At 38.0% G+C, this 12,978-nt stretch overlaps 1 protein-coding gene across 1 annotated transcript; it reads left to right on the plus strand.

The window, feature by feature from the left end:
• Positions 1-2,615: 2,615 nt before the first annotated feature.
• LOC139119911 (uncharacterized) lies at positions 2,616-8,674 on the plus strand. Its single transcript, XM_070683871.1, has 3 exons — positions 2,616-2,701; positions 6,057-6,319; positions 7,524-8,674. Exons 2-3 carry the CDS (start codon positions 6,094-6,096, stop codon positions 8,549-8,551), a joined length of 1,254 nt encoding a protein of 417 aa, XP_070539972.1. The 5' UTR covers positions 2,616-2,701; positions 6,057-6,093; the 3' UTR covers positions 8,552-8,674.
• The last annotated feature ends 4,304 nt before the right edge of the window (positions 8,675-12,978 follow it).

Raw genomic sequence — 12,978 nt, forward strand, 5'->3', positions numbered from 1 at the left:
GTGGGCGGGGCAGCGCGCAGCGTGCGCTGCTATGCGGGTCATCAAAAGGCGGGGTTGACCTTTGATGACCTGCATAGCCACGCACCGTACCCCGCCAACAGATAGCTGTACAGCTAGACAATTTGATGTCCCAGTGAAGATGTAAGATGTATAATAATAAGATTATCCCGAGAATACCGCAAAGGATGCACTATGACATCGGCGCCGTGCATCACCCTCCGCTTCGCGTCGAGCGATACGCTGCGCCAATGTCCTCGTGAATCCTATCCGGTATTTTCGTAATAACCTCATATTTGTAAAGTTACGCGCCCAAAGGCGCGCCGAAAATGAAACTGAATGATGAAATCCATGGCAAGCACGATGCATATTAGGCAAGTATGAGCCCGTGTCGAAATTTTAAAAAACACTGACCGCAAATTGGGCATTTCAAAATAGGTGACCCCATCACCAAAGTGAAAAACAGGGTGACTCCATGAATCCACCGGCCTTCAACGCCGAAGAAACTGACCAGTCCCTCATTCCCGCTAATTTTTAAAAGTATCTTGTGCCAATTATCGTAACCAAGCTCCGCCCCAGTACATTTGGTCACACTGAGAATGTTACACCTTAATTCCAATTCGATACAATTATTTCCGCCATAGTATGAAAAGGTACTGGGCCCCGCCCCAAATGAAATGGGAAAATCGGACATTTGGTATATTGGAAATTGAAAAAAAACGGAAATACGAATTGTGGGAAATAGAGTTTATCAGAGGGAAATTTGAATGGCCGTAAAGTGCCATCCTCACAGCAGTATACACCTGTTTCCTCTATTTCAATCTCAGCCCAAAGATTTCATATTTAGAAATAGGCCTAAAAGTTAATAATCAAGATGATAAAACCATTTGAAAATTGAAAATTAGCTCCATTTCGATTTTCTTTTTTGAAAATGCAAATTAGTTAATTGGTTGGCCGAATTGTGCCACGGATTGTACTAACTTTGTTTAAACATCAGTACACGCGAAGATTGAAATTATAGATAAGATTTTCCGAGTAGGTATTTTTGAGATTAACATTTCAGAAACTTTATCAGAATGTCTATTGGAACTTTTAATGATTGAGGTATGAATTATTTAGAGACATTTAAATGGTGTAATAAGTTATGGTCTTATGGTTGTCAGTCGAACTGTTTCGGACAAGTGTATATTTTGAAATGTGCACCTTTTCAGGCTTTACCTATAGCATAGGTACACTCAAATATTGGATTGGTAGAAATTGATTGTATTATAACTTTCACGCCTATTTTGAAGTCCCACTTTTTGCAGAGAACCACTTTTAGCAGGATATTTGTGTAATTATCGCGTCTTCGGGAATAAAGTGATTGAACTGCATTCAGTCTTCGTGTCTAAGTCTGTATTTTCACAGAGTCTCCACTAGGACTTGCTCATTTCTGAATTCCACGACCGTCGACAGTGACAGTCAGATACGCGTAAATTCCACCATGGCCTCATCACTCTTCGATCTCCGACCGACTGCTTCGACTCTGCAAAACATCGCCGTTGCATAGAAATGGCGCCATCACTCGGTGACAATGGTTCCTCACTGAGACCAAGCTGTACGTACCATTTGTGATAGTTTGGCTCCATTGCCGAGATACAAAGGTAAAGTGTTCCATTCGTATGTCTTCCACTAGATATTTGAAAATGTAGTAGTTCATCATTTTTTCACAGGATTTTTGCGTGTGAGTAGCGCGATATGTGCAGTTTAAAACTTATTGACGTCAGTAATTCACACCCAGCTGGATATCTTTACCATCTCTCAGCTCTAGTCTGTTAATTTCTTTATTATATTTTTATGTATTTCGTTTGAGCTGTATCATATTTTCACCTACTGTCCGTCTCTGGATATTTGGGGTTCTGTTATATTTTACGACGGAATCGTTTAATAGCATTCTTTACGTCCTCGTCGTTCTGGTACGTTGTACTGCTATATGTGCCGTAGAAGTTGACATGAAAAAATGGCACGTTTCCTGAAAGAAACTTACATAAACAACGCACTATATCGACAGAGAATTATGCAAACTTTCATTGAATTTTCCTCAATAGTTTCACTTTGGGTTGAATAGTTTTGCTTGTGAGTTTAAATGGATTTACGTTATCCTGTCATTTATTTTTGAATTAGGTCGTTTATTCACAGTAGGGTCATCTAGCTAGACTTGGTTCAGGTCAGTGATTTCAAAACGTGTGAGTGATGTGGACGCGATGATTTGTGTTCTGTTTTCATATGTGAGTGGGCAAACGATACCGAAGAGTTTCACCCGGAAGCGTCCTGCGGACACTTACTCACTACCCCGCTACTGCGCAGACTCAAACGTAACGCGTCCGATAGCTAGGAAAATCTGACCTGGGCTGCCAATTTCGGTTAGATTTGTATGAAATTGAAGAGACTCAAGAAAAACTTTGGCAAATGATTTTATTTTTTTTTAAATTCACCGACTTGAACCAAGTCTAGCACCATGCTTGCGCAACGTTGATAAATTTCAGTTGGACTGTTCCCTTTTCCCGCCAGCGTTCTGTGCAAATAAGGAAATAAAGGAACTAATCTTTAGTTCTCCGAACTTCCGTGTTAATAATCACATTTGTCGTGCTGAAATTGAGCAGACCTTGTTCACCAGAATTTACAAGAAATTACCAAGCTTGGACGAGCTAAATCCACTCTCGGGGTGAGTACAAGCATCTTTCATCCAAGCACAGCCTTATACATGTAGACTCAAAATTAATCAAGTAACATTTTGAGGAAACAAAAAATGGCAAACGTTAAACTATGTGACTCGACTTCCACCCCCTTTAATTAAGCTTATCAAATGTACTGCTTATCAAAGATACTATGTAGAATACTGGGCCATTAAGCATTATTAGTCCTAACGAAAGGGTAAAAACTTGTTATTGATAAATTTATGATTATGAATAATGTTAATAAAAATTTACTATTTATGTAATTATAATATACTTGCAAAAGTATCCAGCTGCACTGGAATCCTGAATGATGATCAGTATTTATGCCAAAGTCACGCACTTATAGTACAGACCCTTAGAAATGTAGTCAATATAGTTACAGCTGTAGAATTACACAGTAGCTTGATGCGCGGTCACAGTACTGCCTCGGTAGTCTCTCTCAAATGTTATAATAGGAATGGACCGACTACGAGCACCACAACAGTGCACAGACCTTCAAGTAACTCACATTACGAGTTTTCTTCTTTATTTCCCAAATTTTTACCCTGTTGGAGCAGGTCGATAGGTCAAGTATCAAACCGACCTTGTTTTATACCCCTGGCCAAGCAACTTCATAAGCCTGGAACAATAAGATATTATGCGAATTCAGAGAATTCAGGCCATTTTCACAACCCTGTGCGGAAGTGTTGGTTACATATCTGATTGCATTTTGGTTTTAATACATTCAAAATTAGCATGTTACTCGTGCACGACGTCGGTGAGGGGTGGACTGAACATTAGCTTCTTACAGGTATGCTGACATTATTGACAGAACGGTCAATAAGGGAGCATTCATTTATTATGAGGGGGGTCCACTCCATCATGTAAAACGTGACCCTTCCCCTGATGCGCCTTTCTAAAATATGACCCTCCCCTCCCTCTCGCTCCAAACTCAAAAGTTTGAAATGTGAGTATAATCTTCATAGAACTGCTGACTTTTGCATATTACAAGCATATATATTAAAGGGACATTTGTTTTAACTTTTGGTCATACTGTTAGTTTTCTTGTTCTGTGTATCAAATACTGTTTCCTGTCCAATTCCCTATGGTGTATCAGTATGCCAAGTATTCTGCTTGTCAGCAATGCCCATACATGTGTAATGACTATCGTTATAGCTGACAAATGAATTATTGTCCGGACGTGCATTCAATTTTTAACAATAACAATATTGACTGTACAAATACAGGATGTGTTAAATCATGACTGGACAGAAATTACGGGGGGAAAGGCCAGTGGGTTTTTTGTGTGGGTCACAAATTTTTACAAAAGCATTTTTGAAGGGTCATGAAATTTCACGCATGCAGGGGGAGCGTAACCTAGTTTTGCAAACTATTAGAAGACAAGATGTGGCTACTATAGTGCTTCGTCCATGCCGTACATGTCAAATCATGATACATGGGAGTCTAATTGGCAAATTATTAACAATCTTCCCCGACAAAACATAGCTATATCTTTACTTTTATATATGTTTGATTATTTATGTAATGTACTTTGCTTGAATTAGGATGTAAAAAGTACATGTTAGTACAAGACATGTGATTTTTGGATTTAATTGAAAATGTTGATCCTCTATCCGCAGACTATGTGAAAACTATAAATAATATTTTTCAATATAGAACTAGCAGACCACTTAGGCTGCGTTCAAAGAAAATGGTGAGGGGGCTGGAGGAATCGTGATTAAAATCATATTTTTAACCCCCCCCTCAATACCCCAAAAAATTTTCAAGTCCCCCTTCTATATGATAAAAAATATTCAAGTCCCCTCCCCAAAATTTTCTTATAGCCGCATATTTATTAGGAATGCACGCAGAGTAAAAATAGATATGTATTGCGTAGTTCTGCACGCAGATGTTCGACACTACCTCTTATCAGCAGGTTGTAGAGCCATATACCTAGGGCAAGGACTTAAATTGATTCATTTTTAAATGCATCAGCGGACTTTTTGGATTTATCAGTCTGAGCTGACTTGAGTTAATCCAACTCTGGCCATGTCAATTGCACCTGCTGAAAAGCACACAAAATGACAATCATGAGAGAGTATACAAATTTTGAATTCCTGGCTACATTTTACCAAATTGTGAAAAACTGAGCACTGTGACCTACCGAAGAAATTTTTTTTTTCAAAAAGTACAAGACATACAACCTAGATGCTACTTATAAATGTTTTACAAAATTGACATTACTGGAAGGTTAAAATATTCCGTCAAATAAATGTGTCAATCTCAGGTATTTTGGGTGTAATAATGGCAAATTTCGTAAAAAATAAATTATTCCATTTAGTCACACATTTTTTTATTTAAATTAGAGTCTTTACTGTTCAAAGTTTTACTTTTGTGTTATTGTACAATGAGATGTGAAAATTCCATTCTCTGCATGAACTTGAAATGAATGGTTTTGTGTACTGATTGAGAAAAAACTGTGACTTTCCATCGTGCATTTGTATACGATCAAGCATGGTGACCCCATCCTTTTTCTCTAATTTTTGATTATTCTTATATGTCATAATTAAAAAATCCTTGGTAACTGTTAAGTCTTCTAGTCTTCCATGTGTTGCTCTCTGGCCTGATCTTGTGTACAAGTACATGTATGTTTCAATGTCAATTCAGTGTCCGTATGATCCAAACTTTTCTTAAACTACATCAGAATCAGAGCTACCACTGTCACTGACTGTACATGCAGTGACAGTGACACTACACGTAGGTAGTAGCAGGGCAGTAGTTGTATTTTGACAATGATTTTGTTCAGTTTATACAACAGCGTTCTTGTTCTACTCCTTACAGCATGTTGAGCTGTCCAGTATTCAGCTTGCCAACACAGCCTACGTGTACCTTGCATTTGTATAATTGACATATAACTTCCAGTGTGAACTCTGATTCACATTGAACGCATTGAACGAGGTAACTGACTGCAGGATTTTTGTTTATTTTTCGACTACAACGGGCAGTTTTATTTGCAGGCCAGACAAGTCTGTTTCGCACCTTGTGGTAAGGCTACGTATCAGTACGTCGGAACGTAGCATGAACTCACAGCATAAACTACACTTTACAAACTACCCGGTCCAAAAACGCCTGTGGGCTCGGTTGGGTGATTCTCTATTATAAGTGGTCTGGCGCCCTCCCCCCCCCCCCCCCCCCCGCCGCTCATGAAGAATTATATGTCAACAGTTTGTGGCAGTATTTTGATGAAATTTGTCAAAGATATTGTTAATCATAGAAATTATTAAATGTTTAAATGCGAAATGGATCCATTCTCTGGAACCTTATTCCTAATCATTCATTCCGACCCATTTTCCACAGCCTGAGTAAACTTACCAGTGACAAAGCAACGTTCGAACGCACAATGGATTATCAAGCGATCCCTGGTATATACGACAGCGAACAACCGAGGAACGCACCTCTCATAACGAGGTTCAGTTTGGCTTTTCTCGGATTCCCTTTGGACTCTGGGAAACATCGTCGATGTATCAAGCACATAGAAGTGGCGCCATCAATCGGTGACTGTACTTCCTCAGGGGGAACAAGCTGTGCTGTGTGTGATAGTTTGAGACCACTGCCGATGTACAAAGGTAAACACTTCTCTTGAAGTGAATGTATTCTCTACTGGAATATTTTGAAAATCTAAAAGTCATAATTTCTTCCTAGTCTCAGAGGATTTTTTCGATTGCGTAAAGAGATATTTCGGTTGTGACACCTCCATGAGATGGGCACAGATCTTGCGAGAGGGTACAAAAGTGTAAAAGATTAGAATTTTTAAATAATCAAATATTGACAAAACACATTTGACTTAGTCATCTAGAGGGCTAATAGCTGTAACTGTTGATGATTTTCGCTAGATAAGTTTTGTTTTTATAATTTCACGTACATTGTTCTACTCCCCAAAAAATATTGAGATACATACTGTCAGTATTCAGCAACACAGCCTCTACACGTATAAACTGTATTGTTATTGCTGAATGGTGAATTCTGACCAAGTCAAGAATTCAACACTTCCTTTTGCACGTTGAGATGCTTTTGTTAAGAAACTTACTATTAGATGTAGAATAAAACTTGCTGTAGACATAAAAACAAATCTATATGAAAAAAAACTACTGGCTATTTGAATAATATACATGTTTCCCTAGTATTTGTACGGCTACTAAGCGGCAAATATGGTGTGAAAGTATGTTTGCTCTGTCCATTTCTAAAGAATATGAAACCATCGATTGCAGAAACTTTCCATCTTAATTGTTACCTCTCCTCCTCCGACAAACCAATTGTCTACTCCTAACTTATGCTGGAAAATCAAGCCAAATCATTAAAGGTTTTGTACCATTCAGAAGTTCCGAATGCTTCTTGTGTACCTCCACACAGAGCGTTCTTTGGTAAAACGTTTCTACGAATAATGTTAGTTATCGAGGACGGGCCCAGAGATTGCTAAAATACGAGGATAAACATACGATCTTATACAAAAAAAATCAGCAGAAACTCTCATAAAACGAGTGTTTCTCTACTACATGCCAGGGCACAGGAAAATGACGAGTGGCCATTTTCAAATCTTATTACAACAAAGACTTTTGCATCTGCTACCTCTGCTGTACTGCAACCAGTCATCATTACCATCGTCGTCGTCGTCATCATCATCATCATCATCATCATCATCATCATCATCATCATCATCATCAAAACTAAGATTAAAGTAAGAACGCCATATGTCTGTATGCGGTCCTAGAGCTGAATTAATATCGATACCATCATTTTATTGTGAAGATAACCTTACGTTTCCATTTTCAGGTACACCCTGGCCTTGGAAACGACAGAGGATGGGTTACGTCATTTGGTTAGGTTTCCTAGCCATAGTATCGACAGTTTCTCTGCTCCATAAGATTTACAAGCGATGGGGAGATAAACACTACTCTTTGCACATCATGTCATTCTGTTGCTTTATGGGACCAGTCGCAGCGATAGCGTTATACCGCTTGGTGGCGTTCTTCACATCGTGCCCGCCAGATGGTACCAGGGCTATCTATGCCTTGACCAATAGTCACGTACTTGGACTTTTAAAACGTAGTGACTTCAGTAATTCAAACATAGCTGGATATCTTTACCATCTTTCAGCTCTAGTCTGTTTATTTCTATATATTTCGTTTGAGCTTTATCATATTTTCACCTACTGCCCGTCTGTAGATATTTGGGGTCTGTTATATTTTACGGCAGAATCGTTAGCATTCTTTACGTCATCGTCGTTCTGGTACGTCATACTGCTCATGCGCCGTGCCGTGCAAGCCGACGTGAAAAGAGTGGCACTTTTCCTGGAAGAAACTCACGACAACAACGGCCTATGTCGACAGAGAATTATGGAAACTTTTGTTGAATTTTCCCGCCTCAATAGTTTCACGTCGGGTTGGATAGCTTTACTAGTGAATATCAACGCATTTAAACTATCCTGTCATTTATTTTGGAATTATGAAATTTATTCAAAGCAAAGTAACCTTGCCAGCGCAACGTTGATAAATTGGCAAATTTCACTGACAATCCTTAACAATTTCATTTTACCGTTCTTCGCGGTCGGTTGGTTTAATGTGGAATACATTTGGAGAGATTTCATGGCCCACGTCGAATACCTGCAAAGCGAAAACGAGTACTGGCCATGTTTTAAAATGATAAAACACCTTCAGCCGGCTGTAAACAACGTCATAATTACCCTCGTGTTTTCTGTTTTGACAGTTTTTCTATCATTGCAATTCACCGACCAGTACGCCGACTATTGGGGAGAAGACTCCGTTTGTTCTGCGTTTCGGACTTTCAACGTGACATCGTAGAAAATGTGAAGCATATCACTTCCGGTTTAAGGGTGAAGAAGTAAACAAGCTATCGATATATCAGATTGACGTGGGTGACAAATTTTGAGTAAACGAACTTTTGCTTTGCGAGTCCCTATATAAGGCCAGAGAAAAAAAAACCTTGTTCATCGGATTTTTTGGACCAAGTTCCAGGAGCGGCGAGCGAAAATTTTTTTTTATTTTTTTTTAGGCCGAAGGTAAACGCGGTTCTCTGGCATTTTTGCACAGATGCAGACAAGGCAAGATAATTGTTTACCTTTTTACCAGAAATATCTCAGACAAGAAACACTGATACTGGTAACTGAATTCAAGACTATGTTTCCCAACAATAACATAGGCCATATTACATTCACAGTTAGTGTTTGCACAACATATTCTGAGTATTTCAACATTCTCTCAGAATAAAACTGAAATGTACAGCAAATCACTGAAATCCAACAATTCAGTATTGTCCTTTAATATTGTCCTGGTGGGACCTAGCATCTGAGTTTTTTCATTTTACTTTGGCCCCATGTTTTGGCCTCTTTACCACTGTCTCTACACAGTTTACACAATGGTCTAACAACACTGTACTGTGATCGGAGTGAAGTTATATAGTCATCATTCAGATCGTACTTTAACATCGACGCAACCATGTGTTTTGTCATTGCCGTAATTTTTTATACTTTCGATGCAATTTTCATTCAATCGGATGCACCGTCCATCTGCTGTCACGATCTTGTTGAACAAATCGCCGAACGTAATATCAGGACAAACACTGAATAGCGTCTTTAGAACTAACTGTTGGCCATCACGTCGAATGTTGGCGATCAAATTAATACTCATGATGTGACATGTACTAACCTAACCAAATCGACCCACTTTGCGTCATGATTCGCCAAATTCAGACGTCACAACAACGTGTTGGCGGTCAACTAAGTCCGTACAAACACGTAGGAATTACGTCTCATTAAAAATCCCGTGCCCGCGAAAACCCGACAAAGTGTAGGGCGCCACCAGTGGCAGTACTAAACATATTTGTAAGTAAGAATTTGCCGCGATCAAAAAAAAAAAAAAATTCCAAATATGCCAAAGTAGAAGCGGCGATTCCGATGAACAATTTATTTTTTCTTCCTGGCCTAACTTGAAGTCATACAGGTTTCATATGTATCTGCTATTTAGCAGACGATTGAATGTAAAATACCGTTCCTTTTTTCGCACGTTTTGACGTCGGGGCAGTTAGTTCAGCTTTCAGGGAGCCGACTGTCTGGCTTCGCTCGGTTTATTTCCCGCCAAATATGCTAGTTTACACCCCAGAGGTCTTATATCCGCAACCAAATACCCTCGCTTGCCGTTTATGACCTCTAACACAAGAACGTCAATCTGGCGGTTTTCTAGTCATACGTGATCCATCAGTACTTCAAAGTTTCAGAATGGTGTCAAAATGCAAAACTGTGAAAGTTTGAAGAAGTGCTTTTCGATGTATTTTTTGAAATTTTGTAAACTTTTCAGTTGTCTGTTTTGAAAGGTTAACACCTAGCGTGACCATAGAAACAACAGGTGCCCTGCACGGAAAACTTAATTTGAATTTTACAAAAAAATAATGACGCGAATGTGAAGTATTTTGCTGCAAAAATGCATGGGTCGTTCTGTTTTTTAGAATGCCCCTCTGGGACAGTTTTCGGTTCTTCAAACTTTTTTGCAATACTATTTTGGCCTTTCACCTGTGGATGTTCATTTTGACGCTTATCGAGTAAGCTAAGTTTTCATTGGCTAAGTTCTGCGGGTATTTTGTCCTCCCTGGGATTTTATTTTCCCCCTTAGAGATAACACAGAGATAGTGGCCATTTTCAATTTGAAATATCGGTAAATATTGGTTACTTTCTTTCTCTAATACTAAACTTTGCACGGTGACTTATGATTTTTATTCTTGATTTTCAAAGAGAATGCCAGAATGATTGTAAGTTTGCTTCAGGAAAGTTTGAGCAAAATTTTAAGTATTTCATTTCCGAGGCGCAAACCAACTTAATTTCAATAACATAAACATAGATGAATTGATTACTATGATGTCGTCTTCAAGAAGCTGCTGCTGTTGATTTGTATTAAGGTAGTAGGCGCCTCGAAAGGGAAAGACTTAAACTTTTGCTCAGACTTTCCTAAATGAAACTTTCAACCATTCTCTTACCAAATCAACAATGAAAATCAGGGGTCACCGTGTAAAGTTTTAAACTAGAAAAACAATTACCAACAATTTTGCGATGTTTGAAATTCAACATGGTCGGCCACCCATCCCTGTCTTAACTCTATGAGGGGATTAAAATTTAGATTTTCGAAAAACTAAGATGGTAATTTTTTTCTCTCTCCAAGAGCCTTAAAATGAGTCTCCACAAGTGGAAGATCAGAAATGAATTTTGGAAATTTGAGCTGAATATCTGTCCCGAATAAAAGTAACAATAACACGATTGGTACTAATTTGGGAGAATAGGATATTGTAATGTCGGTTTAATCAGCAAATTTTAAGCTCATCTACTTTTTCTTTTTGCAATTCACTTGTTTTTATGGGTAATTTGTAATATTGCAACTTTAAGCTGTTGGGCACCTAACACTTTTGATATATTTGAACAATTAAAAGATCGTAATTTCCCAAATTAGTCCCAACAGTGTTCAACAAATACATACAATATTTAAAAGTAATGCATAAAGTTGATTTCATATTTAGAGATTTGTTTTGTTTTTAATACACAAGTGATCATGCAGATTGTAAGATTTCCTTGAAGATTCTTCCAGATATCTATTTTAAAACCATCTTGAAAACGTTGTCTAGCGCATGTTTTAAGGAACGACAAAGGTATCCATATGGACACTACGTAAATGAGACATTCATCCGTTTATTTAGTTATTCCGAGGATTGTTAGTCATTATTTGTTACGCTGTGGTGTATTCTTGACATTAAGGTAGAACGCACCTCGGGGACAGACATTCGGACTCTCAAACTTTTACAATTCACTTCTGATATACCACATGTGGGGGTTCATTTTAAAGCTCTTGGTGAAAGAAAACTTTTCCATGGCTTTGTTTTTCGAAATTCGAAAATTTTTATTTTTCTCCATAGAGTTAACACAGGGATGGCGGGCATTTTGAATTTCTAATATCGGTAAATCTTTGGTAATTTGAGTACCAAAGTTTGCATGGTGACCCCTGTTTTTATTCTTGATTTTGAAAGAGAATGATTGAAAGATTCCTTGAGGAAAGTTAGAGCAAAAGTTTAAGTCTTTCACTTTCGAGGTGCATACTACCTTAAATACTTATAAGCAATAAAGCACACCACGAGTATACCAAGAGATATTGACCAATTCACGACTTACAACAGGATAGAGAGGGCGCTCTGGATGTGTGAACACGCGTTTGCACTATACTCTCTTGCTGTTCAAGAATTTTTACAGTATTATTCTTTATAATTACGAACTTTGAAGTGTTACTTCTACGGTCAAACAGAGAAGCTGTTGAGAGGACTGGAAAATTGTTGGCATGAGTGCACGTCAGCAAGAAAAGCACTAAAATTTAAGCACAAGTTCTCGGATTATACTTTCCTTTTCTTCTCATGTTATCTACCTCCGGAGAATTCCCTGTGGGGTAGAGATGCGTCTAGTTTTTTTGCTCATATTTTAAGTAAATTATATTCAGTCGATGACATGGATTCGATAATCATATGCGGGGAGTTCAATGCTCGTATTGGCTTTGTATGTTAAATGAAATAGAAGATGAACTACACTTTATGTTTCATTGTAGCCTGTATAATGATTTTCGTGATCAACTATGTGATTTAGTAAATGAGTCAAACCGAGAGTTTATTTATTATAACGACATAGAAAAATTAGTATACTTAATGGAAACAAATAGTAGAGCAACAGCAAAGTATATATCAAAGTCATTTCAAAGAAGACGTAACAATTTATTTCAGTAATAATGATTACTGTATTTTATTAGTACTACACTATCAGTTAAATTTATTTCATCGAGCTACCCTTATTCTAAAGTTGCAATATTATAGTGACTTATAAGCCCATTGGGCTGGGTGGCCACTCACCGTTGATGTTGTATCATTATTGAAATGTAAATGTTGAGTCGTGTCGCATGTCACTCTAATAAATAAAACTACTACTACTACTACTACTACTACTACTACTACTACTACTACTACTACTATAAGCAATAAAGCACGCCAATAGTATACCAAGAGATATTGACCAATTCACGACTTACAACACGACTTGCGACTAACCGAGTACATATGTAAAGTGAAATGCATGGTCAAAACCGAGTGGTATACCGTCGCTGGGTGTGATTTATTGCTATTTTATCATAACAGTATAGTGAAATTCTGGCATGGAAAGTCAAAAAAGGATTTTGCTCATGTAATTGACTGA

The sequence above is a fragment of the Ptychodera flava genome, chromosome 20 (genome assembly GCF_041260155.1).
Source record: "Ptychodera flava strain L36383 chromosome 20, AS_Pfla_20210202, whole genome shotgun sequence".
NCBI classification, from domain to species: Eukaryota; Metazoa; Hemichordata; class Enteropneusta; family Ptychoderidae; genus Ptychodera; species Ptychodera flava.

What these genes read in the sequence shown, in the direction of transcription:
- LOC139119911 (XM_070683871.1), top strand. Translation starts at nt 6,094, where the DNA reads ATGGATTATCAAGCGATCCCTGGTATATACGACAGCGAACAACCGAGG. An exon ending in ACCACTGCCGATGTACAAAG is followed by an intron (nt 6,320 to 7,523) that starts GTAAACACTTCT and finishes TTCCATTTTCAG; the next exon opens with GTACACCCTGGCCTTGGAAA.